Here is a 20820-nt window from a genome sequence, read left to right as displayed (position 1 = left end):
CTTCCTGTCTTTATGTGTGAGCAATAATTACATGCTCCACACGTAAAAGACCCCTTAGATCTCCTGCTCACTAATACTGACGAATGGGTTTGCAACAGATCCTTCATGTTTTTAGCTCTCCTAAACACTGTATAAGGTTTATCACCCAGTTTGTTAACCACAGAAGCATATGAAGATAAGTAAAACCAGTTTTTGTTTAGAATTTCCAAAATTGCTTTACAATTCAAACCAAATGTCATAATGAATTTGCAAGGCGGGTTTTTACTATCTAAAGCTCCTGTTAAGGGGGGAACTTCTCTAGGTGAAAAAGTTGTAGACAAAACACCATTCTCAGCGCTTTGCTTATCAACTTGTGGTGACCCTGAAAGTAGTGGTTTATAAAACCCATTATTCCTCTTTGCAGTAACCTCCACAATCAGGTCATCAATTAACTGGTGTGGATAGTCGCGATTCAAAAAGAAGTCTCTTAAAAATTCACTTTCAAGGATATAGTCACTAACATCACTACACATTCTCACCGCTCTCACGAGCTGCCCTTTTACGATTGCCTTTTTCTGTTTAAAAGGGTGGGAACTACTGTAGTGAAGATAGGAATTTACATAAGTATCTTTCCTAAAAATGGTAGATTTCAAATAGCCAGTAGTGGCATCCCTAGAAAGTTTAACATCCAAGTAGTTGACTTGCTGGGTGTCAAAATGGTACGTAAACTTCAAGAAAGGTGTTGTTGAATTTAAGAACTCTACAAACATGTGAGCCATTAAAGCATCTCCCTTGAAAAGTATAAACGCATCGTCTAAAAAACGTGTATAAAAGACAATTTTGTCTTTCCAAGCGGGATTATTCAAGACAAAATGTCTTTCCCAATATGCCATGAATAGATTGGCTACCGCTGTGCCACACGGGGAGCCCATGGCTACCCCTTTCTTCTGTAAATAGATATCTCCTTCAAAAGAGAAAAAATTAGAAGAAAGTATAATGTCTAATAATTCAGTGACATTATCAATGTCACTTTTGGTGGTGCCTATGTCAAGCAGCAGTAGTTCAATCCATTCCAAAGCTTCTAGATGTGGGATTGATGTGTATAAGTCCACCACATCGATGGTTAGAAAGTTAGTATGTTCATCTACTAACATGGCATTCAAATCGGATAGGAAAGACCAAGAGTCTTTGCATATACTCAATATGCATTTCACGTACTTAGCAAGCAGCAAGTCAACATATTTGGAACAAGGGTATGTGGTGGAAGATATACCATCAATTAAAGCTCTCATAGGCGGGTCCCCAAGATTTTTATGCAACTTGGGGATACCAAACATCACAGGTGTTTTAGGATACAATATGTCAATGTAGTCCAAAGTGTCTTTGTCTATTCTTCCTGATATGAACAAATCCTTGAAGTAACCTCTTATTCTATTAGAACAACAGTTCATTTCATTAATAGATGATAACACATAAGCAGGCGTGTTTAACACACTACACATTCTCTCTACGTACTCTGTCTGTTCAAAAATAGCTAGGCCACCACCCTTATCTGGCTTGATGATCCTGACTGTAGATGCACGAAGCTTATTAAGGGCAACAATTTGGTCCTTGGTAATGTTAAACTGGTTGGACTTGACCTTAGTTGTCTTAACGGCATGTCTAATATCAAGTTCGCATGCATTCTCGAAAATCTTTAATGCCACATGCAATGGCGGATTAAACACACTTGGAAGCTTAAGTTTAAATAAAGATGGTACAGGTGACTCATTAAACATTAGTTTCAAATTAAGCCTCCTCACATAACATTTCAAGTCCAACAAAACTTTGGCAACATCACACTTTACTGTTGACACAAATGTATTACCTAACGCTTAAAGTTCTATCAGTTCAGGTTCTAGAGTAAGCAAAGAGAAATTATATATGGTAAAATCGCCCCTTTTATTTAAAATGATGTCAGGTGGACGTTTACTAGATAACCCTATATTCAGGGGATCTAATTCCATTTCGCATTCTTCCTCCTCTGTTTTTGATTGGTCGGCTTCCCTAAAAAAGTTTGGTCTGAATTAAAGTCATTATCAGGGATACCGGTCAAAGTGGGAGTAAAGGTTTCCTCATAACCACTATTCTGATCTTGTCTATTCCTATTTCTGTTGCATCTCCTCAATGGTGGATTATTACCATCATTTATATTGTGGTTCCTATTATTCCTTGAATTCACATTACTTCCATCTTCTATTACTTCTGAGTCCACATTACTCCTAGGAGCATTTGTCGTATTACATAAATTAGGGAAGGCTTTGTCATTTGTATAAGCCAATCTATCCCTATACAGTTTTTTAGATTTATTGGTTTTAAGCTTGACCATGTATGTATCAATGCTGGAAAAGATCCGTGCATGGTCAAACTTAAATTGCAAGAAAGCACCGTCAACCTTAATTTCTTCATCCAAAAGGCAAACCTCTTTAATTAATTCATCAATACTAATAGTATAATGTTTAATTAATAATTCCAACAACTGTAAACCTTGCGTTTGAAACAAGAGTTTTAAATCTGGGAGAAAATTAACACTATTAACAAGATTAGATGGAACAAATACATTCCGGAGGCCCTTGGGGACAATCCCCTCATTTAAGCTTTGCTTGAAGTATGCAACTTCAAGCTGCAATTTTCTCAATTTAAACGTTTTAGCGTCCAAAAGTTTCAGTTTATCAGAAATAGTCATCAAACAGTTAGAGGCAACAGCATTATTATGCACCGACGTGCTATCAGCAAAAGGTTTCACAAACTGCATAAAGTCACCTGTATTATGTATCCAGTCTGATATAGAAGTCATGCCAATAAGTGCCTTGTTTCTCACACTCTCCTCGTTTGATGTGTTCAAGTTCTCCATCCCATTTACAGTTCTTGATGAACTAGAATGAGGAGCAGCGGTTTTAGCAGGTTGAGCTGCTGTAATTGAAACATTTGCCTCCATAGGTTGACCGCTAACCGTTAAACGAGCAGCTGAAGGATCCACTTGAATAAACGGCCGTAAAGCACAAGCACTCTCTAAGGACAAGAAGCGGTCATTCAACGCTTCTATTTTAGCCGTTAAAGCTGACAGCAAATTGGACACGTCCGTAGCGTCTGGTTTAGTTGAACCAAATATATTAGGGCTGGTAGGGCTCTCCATGAGCGCAAAAACAGACCGCTGAAGTAAACAAAAAGAAGCACCAGTTGGAATCCACAAAGACAGGCACAAGAAGAACCAATACCAGCTAAAATCCTGAACGCAGGTTTATTGAGTAACAACAGACAGCGTTTTCGCTACAGAAAAAAGTAGCTTCTTCAGAGGTTTACAAAATTCGAAAAAGCAGCAGTTTTATAGCTCCGTTCCAACAGATTTAATAATTACCTCACTTCCGTTTGGGAAGGAGCATCATCGCAAAATACAAATTCAAATTACTCTATTAAATAAAAACAAGTACTTTTCAAATCTAATAAAATTTGCATTAAAAATCCCAAACGTTATTGTGGATTAAACATAAATATTTAGGTACTTGTATCTATGTTGCTAGGTTATTTAAACCACATTTAAATGTGTATAAGCACGTTGTTATAATGCCTATTATTACACTTTTAACATGGGCAATATATTATTCAGTGCATACTTCATAGAGAAAGTCTATGTACATATTTAACACATATATAACCAAAATGGTATAATTATGAGGTATATATATATCTGTATGTATAAATGATGATTCTATATAATGCTTAATTTAAATATATACACAACCATATACGTCTTTCGGCTATCTATTTTTATATTTATTCCATGTTTATTTTTTCTTATACACTTTAATACATTAACTTAACCAACCCTTAATTCACTACTCTCAAAAACATTAAAAAATCATTTCACAAATTGCTTAAACAAAATAAGCCTAAAACTATTCTACATTCATAGAATAAGTCCCCTATCAATAAAGCACTACTTTTAAAAAACAAGGGCATACTTTATAACAATTCAATCCCTAACAAAGTTGTTAAAGTAACAATAACCGTAGTGTTAAACCTTATTGTAACTAACATCCTATCTCATGTAAGATTTTAATTTCAAATATGGAGCTATATTACAGCTTTCGTTTAAAAGGGGCGATTTTACCATATATAATTTCTCTTTGCTTACTCTAGAACCTGAACTGATAGAACTTTTAGCGTTAGGTAATACATTTGTGCCAACAGTAAAGTGTGATGTTGCCTAAGTTTTGTTGGACTTGAAATGTTATGTGAGGAGGCTTAATTTGAAACTAATGTTTAATGAGTCACCTGTACCATCTTTATTTAAACTTAAGCTTCCAAGTGTGTTTAATCCGCCATTGCATGTGGCATTAAAGATTTTCGAGAATGCATGCAAACTTGATATTAGACATGCCGTTAAGACAACTAAGGTCAAGTCCAACCAGTTTAACATTACCAAGAACCAAATTGTTGCCCTTAATAAGCTTCGTGCATCTACAGTCAGGATCATCAAGCCAGATAAGGGTGGTGGCCTAGCTATTTTTGAACAGACAGAGTACGTAGAGAGAATGTGTAGTGTGTTAAACACGCCTGCTTATGTGTTATAATCTATTAATGAAATGAACTGTTGTTCTAATAGAATAAGAGGTTACTTCAAGGATTTGTTCATATCAGGAAGAATAGACAAAGACACTTTGGACTACATTGACATATTGTATCCTAAAACACCTGTGATGTTTGGTATCCCCAAGTTGCATAAAAATCTTGGGGACCCGCCTATGAGAGCTTTAATTGATGGTAGATCTTCCACCACATACCCTTGTTCCAAATATGTTGACTTGCTGCTTGCTAAGTACGTGAAATGCATATCGAGTATATGCAAAGACTCTTGGTCTTTCCTATCCGATTTGAATGCCATGTTAGTAGATGAACATACTAACTTTCTAACCATCAATGTGGTGGACTTATACACATCAATCCCACATCTAGAAGCTTTGGAATGGATTGAACTACTGCTGCTTGACATAGGCGCCACCAAAAGTGACATTGATAATGTCACTGAATTATTAGACATTATACTTTCTTCTAATTTTTTCTCTTTTGAAGGAGATATCTATTTACAGAAGAAAGGGGTAGCCATGGGCTCCCCGTGTGGCGCAGCGGTAGCCAATCTATTCATGGCATATTGGGAAAGACATTTTGTCTTGAATAATCCCGCTTGGAAAGACAAAATTGTCTTTTATACACGTTTTTTAGACGATGCGTTTATACTTTTCAAGGGAGATGCTTTAATGGCTCACATGTTTGTAGAGTTCTTAAATTCAACAACACCTTTCTTGAAGTTTACGTACCATTTTGACACCCAGCAAGTCAACTACTTGGATGTTAAACTTTCTAGGGATGCCACTACTGGCTATTTGAAATCTACCATTTTTAGGAAAGATACTTATGTAAATTCCAATCTTCACTACAGTAGTTCCCACCCTTTTAAACAGAAAAAGGCAATCGTAAAAGGGCAGCTCGTGAGAGCGGTGAGAATGTGTAGTGATGTTAGTGACTATATCCTTGAAAGTGAATTTTTAAGAGACCTCTTTTTTGAATCGCGACTATCCACACCAGTTAATTGATGACCTGATTGTGGAGGTTACTGCAAAGAGGAATAATGGGTTTTATAAACCACTACTTTCAGGGTCACCACAAGTTGATAAGCAAAGCGCTGAGAATGGTGTTTTGTCTACAACTTTTTCACCTAGAGAAGTTCCCCCCTTAACAGGAGCTTTAGATAGTAAAAACCCGCCTTGCAAATTCATTATGACATTTGGTTTGAATTGTAAAGCAATTTTGGAAATTCTAAACAAAAACTGGTTTTACTTATCTTCATATGCTTCTGTGGTTAACAAACTGGGTGATAAACCTTATACAGTGTTTAGGAGAGCTAAAAACATGAAGGATCTGTTGCAAACCCATTCGTCAGTGTTAGTGAGCAGGAGATCTAAGGGATCTTGCCTCTTAAACCTAGTTGATTTCTTTGAAACCATTACCAAAGCCATAGATGAGGGCAAGGTAGTCCACACAGCCTACCTGGACCTCGCAAAAGCCTTTGACACAATACCCCACTCGGGCATCATCAGTAGGCTTACCAGCTTAAATATCAATCCCTATATCACAAAATGGGTTGCAAACTGGCTCAGAGATAGAACCCACATGGTCAGAATCGCAGGTGCCATGTCCGAATCCAAACCAGTTACAAGTGGCATCCCACAGGGCTCAGTTCTGGGACCTCTCTTGTTCGGTATATACTTCTCTGAGGTTCAGGCTAACACAGGGGGGATTATGGCTGACAAAGTTCGCAGATGACTGCAAACTGGGGGCCATAATCGAATCTCCAGCTGACACAAGCATCCTCCAAAAGGTTCTCACAGAGATGGATGCTTGGTGCCTCACACCAATAGATATGACATACATTAACCATAGACTAACTGAAGCATAAATATCAGTTTTACCAATTGTATCCATTTATGTGCATGTTCTTGGGTGAGCTAGCAGGATTTTCTCTACTTAATTACATAACAGTGAAGACTATCTGGTCTAGCAAGTGATATGTGGACTCTGTTGTCTCGAGAGAGACTAATATGAATTGGATTCTGAAGAATCAGTTGCTATGCATATTTGTTGGAAATTTATTTAATCAGTTATCTGGCATCAAAGCATAGTCGTATGACCTATCAGCTCAATGGTATTATAGGCTTGACACTCTGCCATGTTTTGACAGCTGACCTTGATTACATGGTGCACCACTAGACATGGTATCAGTTATTTTTCATATGTAGCGGAAGTACTTATTGCTGGTAGTTTTACTATAACTTAAGCACTAACTATATAACCATGCTTAGTTTTCAGAGTGTTGCTGAATTATTTTCTGATTGTGTTTGATCATGTATATGGTGCTTCAGTATACAGAGATTGCCTATCACAAACCATTCCTGTGGAACTGTAAGGCATCATTTGTAAATACCTTGGTTGAGGTTCTATTTTTGTTTGGATGAATGTAAGTGTCATAGATGTTTCTGTTTTGTTGTGTTTTATCATTATCAGATTTCTGATGCTAGATTTAGGGAAGATAATTAACTTAAGTCCAGGGGTAATGAGGCTAGTTACAAAGGATCTAATGCTGTGTTGACTTACAAAAATTAAGAAATTATGCAAATATATGTCATCATGAAATATCCATGATATTCAGATTTTTCTCTATAAAGGAAACTTTTTTGCATTTACTTTATCAAATGAACACCAAAGTCTGTTTAATGCAGGAGGCTTGTATGCAGTCTGAAGAACTGGATGGATATAAACATGAATGGCTTCTTCATACTATTGCAGCTGGAAATTCTAACAGCAAAATGGAGTGGCAATCTTGAGTAAGATAAATGTCCCTTTTTTAATTACCCAGAAATGGAAGCCTAGATGGGAGTTTTTATGATGACTATGTGCAGCAATATCCTTGCTAAACCACTAGTGATTACTTTTATACACACTGTGTGTAGTGATTGCTAGTCTTTCTTAAGATACCTTATTGATAATGACCATAATTATGTCTTGGTTAAGGACTGGAGTTTTGGCTGTAGAGTATGATAATCTAGGATTTGTAACCCCTTCAAATACAGAACATACTACTTTACTTGAGAATTTAGCAAATGACTTATTTGATCCATACAGATCCTTACACCTTGATGGCAAAGATTTTGCCTTCTTATTTACTATATGTAGTGTTGTAAACAACTGAATACTTTTTGCCTTCAAAGTCTTGAAATAAATATGAGTTAGAATATAAAACTGAACCACCTTCATTCTCAGGTCACTCCCTAGCACATGTTTTCTTTTAAACAACTATATATCATAAATCTAACAGGCAAATCAAGCAATGGCTGCTAAAAGATATTGTACTAACAATGAAATTCAGCTCCCCCCAGTTTTAGAATACTTTGGATACTAGTTTGCCATTTGACACTAGATATGTGGCATTTACAGTCTAACCAGTAAAGCATCTTATATGAATAAAATATAAAATGAAGAAGATGAGTTACAGCAGTTGAGTACTAAATTGGAAAATTATTGCCGAAAAATGTGATGCTTTCAGCTTTAATTTCATCTCAAATTGAATTCAAATCATTATAAGTTTTAAACCCCTCAGTTTTTGAGACTAGCATTACTGCTTAATATGTTGATTGGGCCATTGTTTCCTCCAAGTTGTTTGCAAGCATACTAAAATTTAATCATAGCTCCAGCTGCATGATTTCTGTTAAAGAAAAGGGTTTGCATGAAAATAAACTGCAAGAAATAATCTATATAATGCTTACAAAACTATATAGGAATTTGTAAACCATCATATAAAATTATATAATCTCAGCAAATCCCAGGCCTATTTAATTCCACTAATGTTCTATGTGACATTTTGGGTGTACTGCAGAATGATTTCACCTTCTATGAAATCTTGGCATCCTTTACTTCCATGAATAGCAGACAAGCCCCCTTTGATTTGATGTTTCTCTGTATAGAAAATATAAACTGCTGTTGATCCATAGTCTTTAAAAATAATTAATGTCATTAGTGGATTGGGCACTCTAAATTGGCCCTAGGTGTGTGTGTGCACGTTTGTGTGCCTTCGATGGAAGGTTGGGTGCCGGGCTGGCAACTTGACACTGTAAAACTCCACTGCCAATCGTTCTGCAGACATTTGTTCCCCTGTGGCAACCCCTAATGGGAAAAGCCGAAAGGAGAATAATAAAATAATGAGTTTTCAGAAAATATACATACTGGTATAGAACATTGATCTACAAGCTTAACATGCACCCTCGTATTGCCTTATTACTTTAATAATCCAAGCTGTAAAACTTTAGCAGACTTCATACTTTAGGAATGTGGCTGTTACAATTATTTCATTGTTTCAGTTAGATTTTGTGGAAGGGGGACAAACTTAGCATACTAATATTATATTAGAATTAATTATATATCATAATAAAAAATGTTACATCTATGGCTGTCTTTGCATTAGATGCCAATAAGGCATCTGGTCGCATCCACACTCTATTTCTTTATGAAGCCATGAAAATTAACTTTTTTTGTGCAAATATATCATAATACTATCAGGAGGCCTGATTTCAAAAGACCTGTTCTCACACTGAAAGCAGGTTTTTTGGAGTATGGCCCCTGGTGTAAGCCTGTTTATAAATATGCTTTTCATCAAATTGAGTCATTTACACTGATAGCAAGTATTTTGGAATCGGGGCATAGTTACACCAAGAGGAATAATTGTGGAATCTGGTCCACAATCTTCTATGTATTCACCTGTACTTAATTGGTAACTCAAGAAAATATTCTCCTCCAATCAAAAGCCAAACTGGATGAGGCAGAGATGTCAGCCTTCATCATATCCTTTCATATTCTGTATTGAGCTTGCACACTTTTGTTACATTACACACGGTTTAAACCGAGTTTCTATAAGCTTTGGAACAACAAAAAATATCACCTCTTTTGCAGATGATATACTACTATATCAAAGTAACCCTAAGCAAATTGTTCAGCTCCATCACAGCCACATTCACATACATAAAGCGATTTCCAGATGAGAGTAGTAACACCATTTCAGTGATACTCTCCCTTGTTGTTATGGTAACGCTTTGCCATCAATCAAATCATTTTGCCATATCCAAGAAATAGTTACAGTACATTCTTTAAATGAGTCAACCATTCAGTTTAACTCTTGACTATGTCTGAATAGCATATGTTCAAGCAGTAGATGCCAACATTTATAATTTTCTGTTTTATGTAGTCACCCTTACAGAAATGAATAAACAACCAACCACAAGCTTTTAAAATTGAATAATAAAATATTTTCCTTAAAGAAATTGGGCAGTGCACTTTGTACACATTGTAAAATAATTCGAGACAAATATATTATTTCACAGAGAAGTTTAATAAAAATTTGAACAGAAAGATAATGTTAAAAAAAACTCCAAGCAGAAAGCAAAGACTAACTTGACTTCTGCTTCTGCTTCACTAAACTTTTAAGCAAGCACCACATGACTTGGAAAAACTCCGGGGAGGTTTCCCGCAATGAATCAGCATTGGGATGAGTTATCACTGCCCGTTCAGACAACCCCCCCCCCCATTTTTTCTTTTATTTGCTGTTGGTAATCTTGCTGGGTCAAAATGTTTGAATCAAAACAACATTCTGCAAGGCAAAATTGTATAGCTAACAAGAAAATTGAACCCAGTCAAGAAATATAAATTTCAACAGGAAGCAACAGTCTGCAGAGCTGAAAGCTCTGCTAATCTGTATGGGTGTATATCTGAATATTTAATTTTTAAATCTCTGCTGCATTTTTACTGAAGAAATAAGTATGTTTTTTATACATTTTTACATAATACATATTTGCTGCATGTTTACTGAAAAAATATCAACATGAACTGCACATTTTTTTATATTTCTCATATTTGGAGCATTATTTACACGTCCCTTAACTAAATAATTTAAGGTTTAATGTCTTGTTGTAAAAAGTGATAACTGTGTAGAAGAGATGACATCTAACAAAAATATGTTTGAAAATATGTAGCAGCTTTGTTTTCTTTTGCTTTAGCCTCCATGCCTGCAGTTTTGAAATTAATGAATCAAGACCAGTTTCTGGAAAACGTCTCTCCCCTCTTGACCATGTAAGTTAAGTAACTAATTTGAAAATCGGTTTTCTTGTATTTACACGTATCATCACCTTTTTGTTCTGATATATGTACCTTTCACTTTTGCCTCCCCCATACCAAAATAGAATTCTGTCTCCATGACTGCAGGCTTTTGCTGATCTATCCAGTTCGATTTGTTACTGCTGATGTTCAACATTAGACCACTGTTTTAGTAGCCTAAGCTATTTGGGTTATATCCTTACTGGATATGATGACCAGCCAGCTTTCAAAGTTGTAGGACACCTTTCACACACCTAAGTGCTGAGGGCAGAAGCCAAGCCACATAAAAAAGGCAGTGTGCATGCCAAAAACTTTTTACTGTTGAAGCAAACTCCTTCTGCAGGCTTCATGGAACTGATAGTTGGTGAATGATCCATGAAGGCTGGAAGGCTGCACAGTTATGTGCCCTCATCATTTTCCAAGGAAACACTATATTTTTTCTTTGAAAAACATATATTTTATGCTAGGGAAAGTGATTTTTATTGACTGGTATGAATTGTAGGGGAATTTTTCCTCAGTGCCTGCTTGCGTCCAAAACTTTGTAAAAAAATATTTTATTTTCTTTGACTCAAAATAAAATGTAGAGTTAGAGTATCATTGATAGGCAGAGTAGTTTTGGGGCTGCTATTTCTTGTTTTACCTCAAAATCTTTTATTTTCTGTCGGGAGGTTCACCAACTCTCACAGATCCCACTACCCATCTTCCAGGATTTTTTTTTTGCCTGGACCATGGAACCCATACTGGTCTCCTTCGTTCTTCCTTCCCCTGACTGCAAGAAGAACAAAACTGTTAAAATCTTTGGATTTCAGGTAGGCTTCCTCACTACCCCAGTTGCTGATGTGTGGTGACTCTGCTGTGTCAGGGCATGGTTCCTTGAACTGCTCATCAATGTTTCTCAGTCCCTCTGGTGTACTTCCACAGAAAGCCACTAAGGCATGGGAGTTGGGAACTTCCTTTGCCATTGTAGGGTTGTCTTCACTGGACAAGGAAGAACCACTGTTAGTCTTGCAAGTGAATATCCACAGCATACTGGACTAGGATGCTTGATCCTTGTGATAGTGCCCCTGACATGAGTCTGTCTTTTTCCATGAGTATCAAACAGTGAATACAGTTTATTCTACTGTTTCTATTACTATGGACAGTAAAGACTCGCTGGGACTGTCTATGGAATTAATTTTTCCTTTTAATGTTTCATAGTCTGTTTCTATGCTTAATTCAAATAGAAAAAGAGACATTTCCCCCTCATTCTGACACCGATTCTTAGTCAGAAGAACAAGGACTTGGGGGTAGTGTTTTTTTCAGTGGTTTCCCTATAAGCTAAATATTCTGATTATGAGGAAAGTGTTGCTTCAGATTTCCCCAGAGAGGAGCAATATATTTTCTCAAACCTTAGCTAAAATGAAAGAGGTATTTCAGTGAGAGCGCAATGAAATCCCTGTTTCCCAGCACAAGTATTATGATTTGTTACAGTTGGATATTCCACAGCTTGCAGCTGTCCCTCCTGTTTTTATCAGCTTTAGGGAATGTTTTCATAACAGATTGCAATATAACTGATGGTCATCCTCCTGATGCTAAAAAAAACTGACTGGTTATACAAAGTACGTCAGACTCCTAAAATATCTATTTTCTAATCGTAAAGCAAACCAAGCAGTTATTTCCTTATTTTGAACCTCTGCTGCTGAACGCATTTTTAATGCTAACCCTATTACCTATGACAAGGATGGAAAAGCTTTGATATATTTCGAAGGAAACTTTAATGTTCATCATTCTTATTGTTGAAATAGCCTTTTGGCTATTTGGGTTGTATCCTGGCCAGGATACAACTGCAGAGCATTAACAAAGCTCTTGTTCCTTCTCACCCCTACCCTCTGACTGCTGAATGCTGAATGGCTAATGCTTTGGAGGAAAAGCAGCAGTAGTTTCTTGCTGCCTCAAGGGAAAGCGGCTTTGAGTCTTCAAAAAAGCAGCAGTTGGCTACAGGCTACATTTCTGACAGATCAGTTAACATGGGAGAATCTTTCCACATGGAAAATATTGCCTTTTTAAATATGTTTTTATTTTCTGAAGAATGCTGGCATTATTATTGACATCAGAAGTTTTTTTGACAGAAACTGTTGTTCTTAGAATGGGGCTTATTAAATAATGGGTCTGTTTTATTGTGAGAAAAAAGTATTGAAGTAGAAGAATTGAATGATTGGGGAGAGTTGTATGTACTTAAATGGGTGGTTGTGTTTGCATACTTCGTGACAACGCACCTTCATTATTTTACTGCTTTAGACATTTTTTTCAGTTCTTACATTATAAATCATATAAACTCTCTCGCTGTTTGTTTTGTCTTAAAAAAAAATAATTCCTGCCATCCTCTGCCAAGCATGTAACCAAACAAGAGATGGCAGGAGAAAAACAAACAGACAGAAAAAAACGAAGATCTTTTCAGGAAAAAGGAACAGAGACCATGCCTTCAGAATGACTGCTAGCATTCCTCTAACCCTCCTTTTCCTATTTCTAAGTATGTCCCATAGAAAGGCTCTAAATCTTTCCTTTTGACAACAGCTTGTTTCTAACTTTTGGGTACTAATACTGGTTCAGCAGGGTTATAGCTGGCAATGGCTACACATACCTCCTTTTCAGGGTAAGTCCTGCCTACTGGCTGAAACAAATAAGATTTTTTTTTGTCAGATTTTTCAACACATGCTTACCCTAAGAGCCATATTACTTGTACCTTTAGACCAAGGGAGGAAAGCTTCTACTCCAGAATTTCTGGTTTCAAAGAACAAGCTTTCCTGGAGGCCAGTACTATATATTTCCTCTCTCAACCAGTTTGTGAAGGTAATAAAATTCAAAATGTTGGCCTTTCAGAGTATGTAAAAAATCATTCCTGCCATTTTCTGCCAAAGCTAGTTATGAAAATAAAATTGCCAAAGATTCCAAACACAACCACAAGGCATTCTATAGCTATGTCAAGAATCTAAGTGTCAATGCTCAGATCTGCTCTGAGCTACAACAGAATGGCAGTAAAGATACTGATCCCAAGGATATTGCCGATATCCTGGCAGATCGATTCAGTGCAAACTTCACCTCCCCAAGGGCCCATCTCAATACCGAAAGATTGCCAAATTCCGGTAATAATGGCCATACAAGTAAAAATGCACTCTCCAAAGCTAAGAATACAGCATCCATGGGACCAGACGACATCCCAGACTGTGTACTACATGAACTACAAAATGAACTGTCACCTCACCCAAGTGTCATATTTAATCATAGCCTCACCTCAGGCTTCATGCCCACTGAGTGGTGCACAGCTACAGTTATCCCACTCCACAAGCGGGATCCACCTTGGATCTCTGGAACTACTTCCCCATCAATCTGGCGAGCCTGATCTGCAAGGCCATGGAACATATCATGGAACTTGTAAACAAAGACACTGGCAACCTTCAAACACTGGACCCCATGCAGTTTGGGTTCATGAAGGGCCGATCCTGTCTCCTGACCATGATTGACTTTGAATCAGTCTCCAGAGCCATGGACAAGGTAAGGTGGCCTATTTGGACCTCTCCAAGGCTTCAACACCATCCCCCACTCTGGAATCCTAGATAAACTTACTATGCTGGGCATTAATCCCTACGTCACTCGATGGGTTGCCAACTGGCTTACTGACAGAACCCACACTGTAAAAGTAGCAGACTGTAAATCTAGCTCCAGAAAAGTGGAGTACCTCAGGGTTCAGTTCTGGGACCGCACTTGTTTGGCATCTACTTCTCTGAAGTACAAGCCAACACTAAGGGACTCTAGCTAATAAAGTTCGCAGATGACTGCAAACTGGGAGCCATTATTGAATCCCCAAATGATGTGGATATTCTGTAAAAGGGCCTTACAGATGCAGATGCTTGGTGCCAGAGCCATGGGCTCAAGCTCAATTCCAAGAAATGTATGGTTATCCTCTTTGGGGAAAAAACATGTACCCATGAATTACCACATAGGTGGCAGTACACTAAACACCGAAAGTGTGATAAGAGACTTAGGGACACAGGTGGACAGTGGTCTCATCTTCGATAACTACATCGCCACAACAGTCAGGAAATCCTTCTAAGTGGCACACCTCATCACTAAGGGCTTTTCATCCAGAAAAAAAGATGTCATTGTCCCACTGTACTCATCCTTCATTAGACCCATTATAGAATACAGCATCCCGTTTGGTATGTACCTCTCAAGACATCTGCCACAACTGGAAAGGCTGCAGAAATACCTCACTAAAAGAATCACAGGCCTAAAGCAGATGCCCTATGCTGACCATGTAAAAAAAAAAAAAAACTCCACCTATACTCTGTCACATATTGTCTACTCCGAGGTGATCTCTGCTTAACATAAAAGGCCATGTCAAACCCAGAGCTGTTGGACATGCTACACTAAAAAAAATCCCAATTCCTCAGAAACGCATGCTCCAGGGATCTAAACCTTGTCATCACAATGAACAAAACCTGCTGGAGGGATAGGTTCCTAACCCACAGACTCCCCAGACTCTGAAATAGATGCCCATACATGTCAAGCAGAGAGCGCCTCTTTGGCCCTCTTCAAAAGAAACCTTGATTGGATGGGAGATGGGAAATTCGCCCCGGGGATCACGTCAGTTGCCCTGCTAGACAAGGGTCCAGGGAAGTAAATACTGTAGGAAGAAATAGCCAGGGAATTGTTATGGCTAGGCTTGTATAGGCCCTAGGGCCGATAGCCTATTACCAACCTATGATGTTAAGTTGTCTGTCTCGCCTTCATTCTTGCTGGTTGGGTTCGGAGCTGATCCTCTGCTCCGACTCTGCCATCATCAAAAGCTCGAGAGCTGCATACTGGCTTGGGGGTGCCCCATATCCCATGATGCCTGACGCTAGATACCCAGATCTCATTTGCCACTTCTGCTGCGAGGTTGTCTTACTGGCTCAGGTCATATATTTTCATTATTTTACCGTTTTTGATAAAAATTATTAGACTGTTAGTGTAGATTGTTTATAGCAATTAACCTTTCTCTTTATATATGTATACTTGTTGTATCTATAACTCTTTCTTGAACCTACCCCTTCAGAAAACTCGTTTTTAGTTAGAGAGTCCCCCCCCCCCCCCTTCACTTCTTCTTTAGGTAGCCATTTAAATTAGAGGCTAACCCTTTTCCTTTTCTAAAAAAAAATAAATAAATAAATAACTTTTTAGCTTTTACCTAGTTAGTTTTGTTTAGCTTGTAAGCCTAATATTGTGAGTATCTTGACTGTGTTTTTGGGTGTGTCAACTTTAGTGGTAATTGTTATATCCTAGTTTTTTGTGTATTGTCCTTGGTATTCAAATTCTTTTTCAGGGATGTCCAAGGACACCAAAGTGTCCGGATTCAAGAAGTGTGATTCATGCTGTCAGAAGATGCCTCTGACAGATGGTCACACTTCTTGTGTCTATTGTCTGAGCGCCGTGCACCTGCAGGACTCTTGTTCGGTTTGCCATGCCTTCAACCCAAGAGTCCTGCAGGAGCGTAAAAATAAGTTAATCGTACAGGGTTTACTCAAGCAGGATTCACCGGCTAAGGCTCAGCCCGTGAAGGCCTCTAAGCCACCTAAATCTTCGGCTCCCAGTTCGGAGCCGTCGATGGGTGAAACTGTTCCTTCAGCCTCGGTTCCGGCCGGAATCGATTTAGCTGTCTCCCAGTCAGTTCAGACTCTCCCTTCGGAGCCATCGGGGAGTCGAAAGAGATCTAGGTCACCCTCCCTGGAGTCTATACGCTCGGCTCCAAGGTCTCCTCTGCTCCAATCGGAGCACAGTCATTGGTCCCACTCTTCTCGGTCCTCAAGACTATCAGATCATGACGTGGAGAGAGTGGTCAGTAATCACAGGCCCTAGCAAAAATGTTGTCCAGCCCCCCTCATCAGGTGTCTGCTCCTTCCATGTCTGCAGTTATTCCTCCTCCGACTCCTCCCTTGAGCTCGGAGTTGGAGTTCATTGGGGATCGAGTCGTGGAACCCTCGACACCGATACTTTCTCCTTCGGTTCCGTCGTCGGCTCTGATCACTTCCTTGGAAGGGTCTGGGCGCTGAGACTCCCTTGTCGGCTCCGAGGGGGTGAGTGGCATCAAACCCTTGTCCGACCCCGTTCTCCCCCTCGGAGCTTCAGCGCAGGTGAGCTCGGCTCCTACATCGGCTTGGGAGCCGTCCCCCTTGGTGCGGAGAGGGATTCTGGTCTCTTCAGAACTGGAGCCTTCTCTGCATTCGAGCAGGGACACCTTCGAGGTCATGAGGAGTGTGCTGGCCCCTGAATCCAGCCCCACGATCATCCCCATCAGCTCCTCCAACTGTGGTGCCTGCGTCTGCCTCTGCCCCTCCTCCAGACCCCAAGTGTGGGGAATCAGTGCTCCAGGGTACCCCCTTGGGTGTATCTTCCTCTTCTGAGGCCTCCCCTGATCATTCAGAGGAGCCACCTTGTAAGAGGAAATGCAAGAGGAAGCATGTTGACTCCCCTGAGTCTGTCACATCAGATACCGACTTAGAGGATTCGGAAGGGTCCCCGAGATCCCCCTCTGAAGCTGTCTCTTTCACAGACATCCTTGAAATGCTTAGGCAGAGGGGGAACTGGACTACCTTAAACCCCTCCGAGGATGAGTCGGTATTCCTGGATGCGTTTGGATCCCAACCCTCCACCTCCTGGGTGTCTCTGCCTTTCGACCCACTGATGTCTGTGGTGGCTCGGAAGGCGTGGTCAGCACCAGACACAGTGAAACCGACTCCCAGAAGACCCGCTAAATTCATAACTGCCCCACAGGATAAACAGTTTTTGACCAAAGGTGTCCCTGTTGATGCCATGGTGGTAGCGGCGGCCACAAAAAAGGAGTTGGCTGAAGCTTCTTCATCTGTCCATCCCCCTAACAAGGAGTCTAGGACGATGAACAGATATGGGAAGCGGATGTTCTCTTCAGCGACCTTTTCTATGAGGTCTCTGAATTATTTGTGCCACTTTACCCACCTTCAAAGGGATCTCCTTAAAGAGCTTGGAGATGCCCTTTAAGATCGATCAGCTGAGGGGGGCCCAGGCTAAGGCAGCCTCCCAGCTGGTGACTCTTAATTCAGTGGTGAACTCCTCCATGAAGCTCATTTCTTATGCAGCCGATGGTGCGAGTAGAGCCGCGGGCACAGGTGTTGCTCTAAGGATACCAGCCTGGATGCAGCTATGTAACTTTGTGGAACCTTTCAGAGCGTCTTTCACCAACACCGCTTTTGATGTTTCCTCTCTTTTTGGATCACAGGTGAAGGACACCCTTACCAGGTGTGAGCAGGAAGGCAAGACTCTCTCTGCCGTGGGAGTCCATTTTTCCACTCCTTCCAGACCATATCCCAAGGGTCAGAAGAGTGGAAAGATGTGGTTCCGGAAATCCCAGGGAGCCTTGCTGGACACACGTGGTGAGTTCCCATCCAGGGGCAGAGGAGGGAACAATAATAGACGCCACCCTTGTGGCAGAGGGAGTCCGCAAAACCAGGGCAGCAGAAAATGCTTCTCTGAGAAGCCCTTCCAGCATCTCTGAAGTGTTGCCCGACTGCCCACCTCTGGAGGCAGTCGGGGGAAGATGATTGCTGTACCCAAGAGCCTGGCAAGACATAACACAAGACAAATGGGTACAGTCGATTATACGGAGGCTACAGAATACCCTTTGTTCGCACTCCCGTAGTGTCAAACAAGTCCCTTCCAGATGTTCCACCCAATCTAAGGGATCAAGCAGTACAAGAAATTTCAGAACTGCTAAGAAAAAGGGCCATCCAGCAAGTCCCAGCAGACCAGCAAGGATCCGGAATTTAGTCAATGTTCTTTTTGGTACCAAAAAAGACAGGGGACTGGAGACCCATTCTGGATCTCAGCAGACTGAACAGGTCTGTACAAAGAACAAAGTTTCTGATCGTCACACTACAGTCCATCAAGCCCTTTCTGGGTCAGGACAATTGGATGTGCTCTATAGATCTTCAGGATGCGTACTACCACATCAAAATGGATAAACGCTCCAGAAGATTCCTTCGCTTCCGGCTGGGAGCCAGCCATTACCAGTTCAGAGCTCTGCCCTTTGGTCTCACCACAGCCACCAGGGTGTTCACCAAATGCATGGCAGTAGTTACCACTCACCTGAGACTGCTAGGATTCCAGGTGTTTCCATATCTAGACGACTGGCTCCTTACTGCTACCACCAGGCATCACCTTCTGCGAGCCAGAGACTACACTATCGAGACTTGCTCCAGACTAGGTATCTCAATCAATTTCAAAAGTCTGTGTTGGCGCCCTGTCAGTCTATCACCTTTATAGGCGCAAATTTAAATACAAGAGACATGTCAGCGAGCCTTCCTCCAGACAGGGTATTAGTGATTCGTCAACATGTACAGGTCTTATTAGCATGCAAAAGAATTCAAGCCAGGTTCATCCTCCAAACTCTGGGTCTCATAGCAGCAGCGATCATACTTGTTCCTGTAGCGCGTTTTCACATGAGGATTCTACAGTGGCTGTTTTTCACCCAATGGTCCTTCCAGCAGCTTCCCATGTCTCACATGATTATGATCACAGAAACATGCAAAAAGCACCTTGCATGGTGGATGGACTCCACATCAGTGCCCCTAGGCAGACCATTTGTACCCCCCCCCCAGTTGCTACGGTTACCACGGATGCTTCCCTGATCGGGTGGGTGAGGTATTATCAGGGCAAGACGGTCCAAGGCACCTGGCAACATCATGAGTACCACCTGCATATAAATGTCTTGGAGAATGAGGGCCGTGCTTTTAGCATTGCAAGCTCTTCAGGACTCTCTTCCTACCGGGACCATCGCAATTCAAATGGACAATATGTCAGTAGTGTGGTACATCAACAAGCAGGGTGGAATCAAGTCCTACCCCTGTGTCTAGAAGCACTCAGACTCTGGCAGTGGGCGATCTCTTCCCAATGGTTTCTGATCGCAACGCACATCCCTGGGAAGTCCAGCGTCATAGCAGACAGGCTGAGCAGAGCAATTCTCATGCCTCACGAGAGGTCTCTGAATCAAGTAGTTGCGGACCAAATATTCTGCAAATGGGGTCAGCCTTGCTGCGACCTTTTTGCCACCCCCTTCAACAGCAAGTGCAACAATTTCTTCTCTCTCCTTCCACTTCTGGACATCCCCCCCAGAGACGCTGTAGTCCACGATTGGCCACAGGGACTTCTTTATGCATTCCCTCAGTTTCTCCTTATTCCGAAACTGATACAGAAAGCTACCATTTTGGGCTGCAAAATGATCCTCATTGCTCCTTACTGGCCTCGACAAATATGGTTCCCGTTCTTGCATCATCTTCTCGAGCAGCTTTGGACTCTGGACCTAGTTCCAGACCTTCTGATACATCAATTGGGCGGGCTGCACCAATCCCTGAAATCTCTCCAGCTCACTGCTTGGTTGCTCCACTTCCAACCATAGCCAGGCTTCCAGATATCTCCCCTCTGTGCGTGAAATTATTTTATCATTGCACAAGTCTACCACTAGAAAAACTTATGCTAGTAAGTGGAAACGTTTTTCTTCCTGAGCAGAGACTGAGTATAGATCCCTTTTCAGCCCCTATACACTACATGTTGGAATTTCTTGTGCAACTCTTTCATTCTGGGTTTGCTTCAGCTACAGTTCAGTTGGCTGCAATTTCAAATTTTCTCATTGTCCTGTTGGGAAATATCATGTCGCATAAGCTTTGTAGAGCCTTTCTCAAAGGGACCACTCTGCTCGGGCCTCCAGTGAGAGATCCTCCACCTCCGTGGGATCGAAATTTGATTTTAGCTTCTCTAATATTGCCTCCCTTCGAACCTGCAGCATTTTGTTCCTTGAAGTTTTTATCTTAAACTCTTTTTCTGGTAGCCATTACTTCAGCCAGAAGAGTTTCGGAACGGCAGGCTCTTTGTACCCGTCCTCCGTACCTAGTGTTCCACAATGATAGGGTTGCTCTCAGGACTAATCCTTCCTTCCTTCCTTCCTAAGGCCTTTTTAGAAAATAATTTGAATCAGTCCATAGACCTTCCTGTGTTTTTTCCCCAACCACTCCAACAGGGCAGAATATAAATTGCATCAGTTAGATGTTCACAGGCAAC

General features: G+C 40.5%; 1 protein-coding gene across 3 annotated transcripts in view; it reads left to right on the top strand.

Moving 5' to 3' along the window:
- ARMC2 (armadillo repeat containing 2) overlaps positions 1–20820 on the top strand; it is a 1279645-nt gene that overhangs the window by 107986 nt on the left and 1150839 nt on the right. For all 3 annotated transcript variants that reach the window (XM_044065306.1, XM_044065323.1, XM_044065313.1), the window contains exon 3: positions 10620–10692. In XM_044065306.1, the coding sequence (XP_043921241.1) occupies positions 10620–10692 (73 nt within the window). The remainder of the gene's footprint in view (positions 1–10619; positions 10693–20820) is intronic.

This window comes from Protopterus annectens, chromosome 1.part0 (genome assembly GCF_019279795.1).
Source record: "Protopterus annectens isolate FY-2018-M chromosome 1.part0, PAN1.0, whole genome shotgun sequence".
NCBI lineage: Eukaryota > Metazoa > Chordata > Ceratodontiformes > Protopteridae > Protopterus > Protopterus annectens.
Note: the sequence above shows the minus strand (reverse complement) of the source record. Positions and strands in the feature narration are given on the sequence as shown.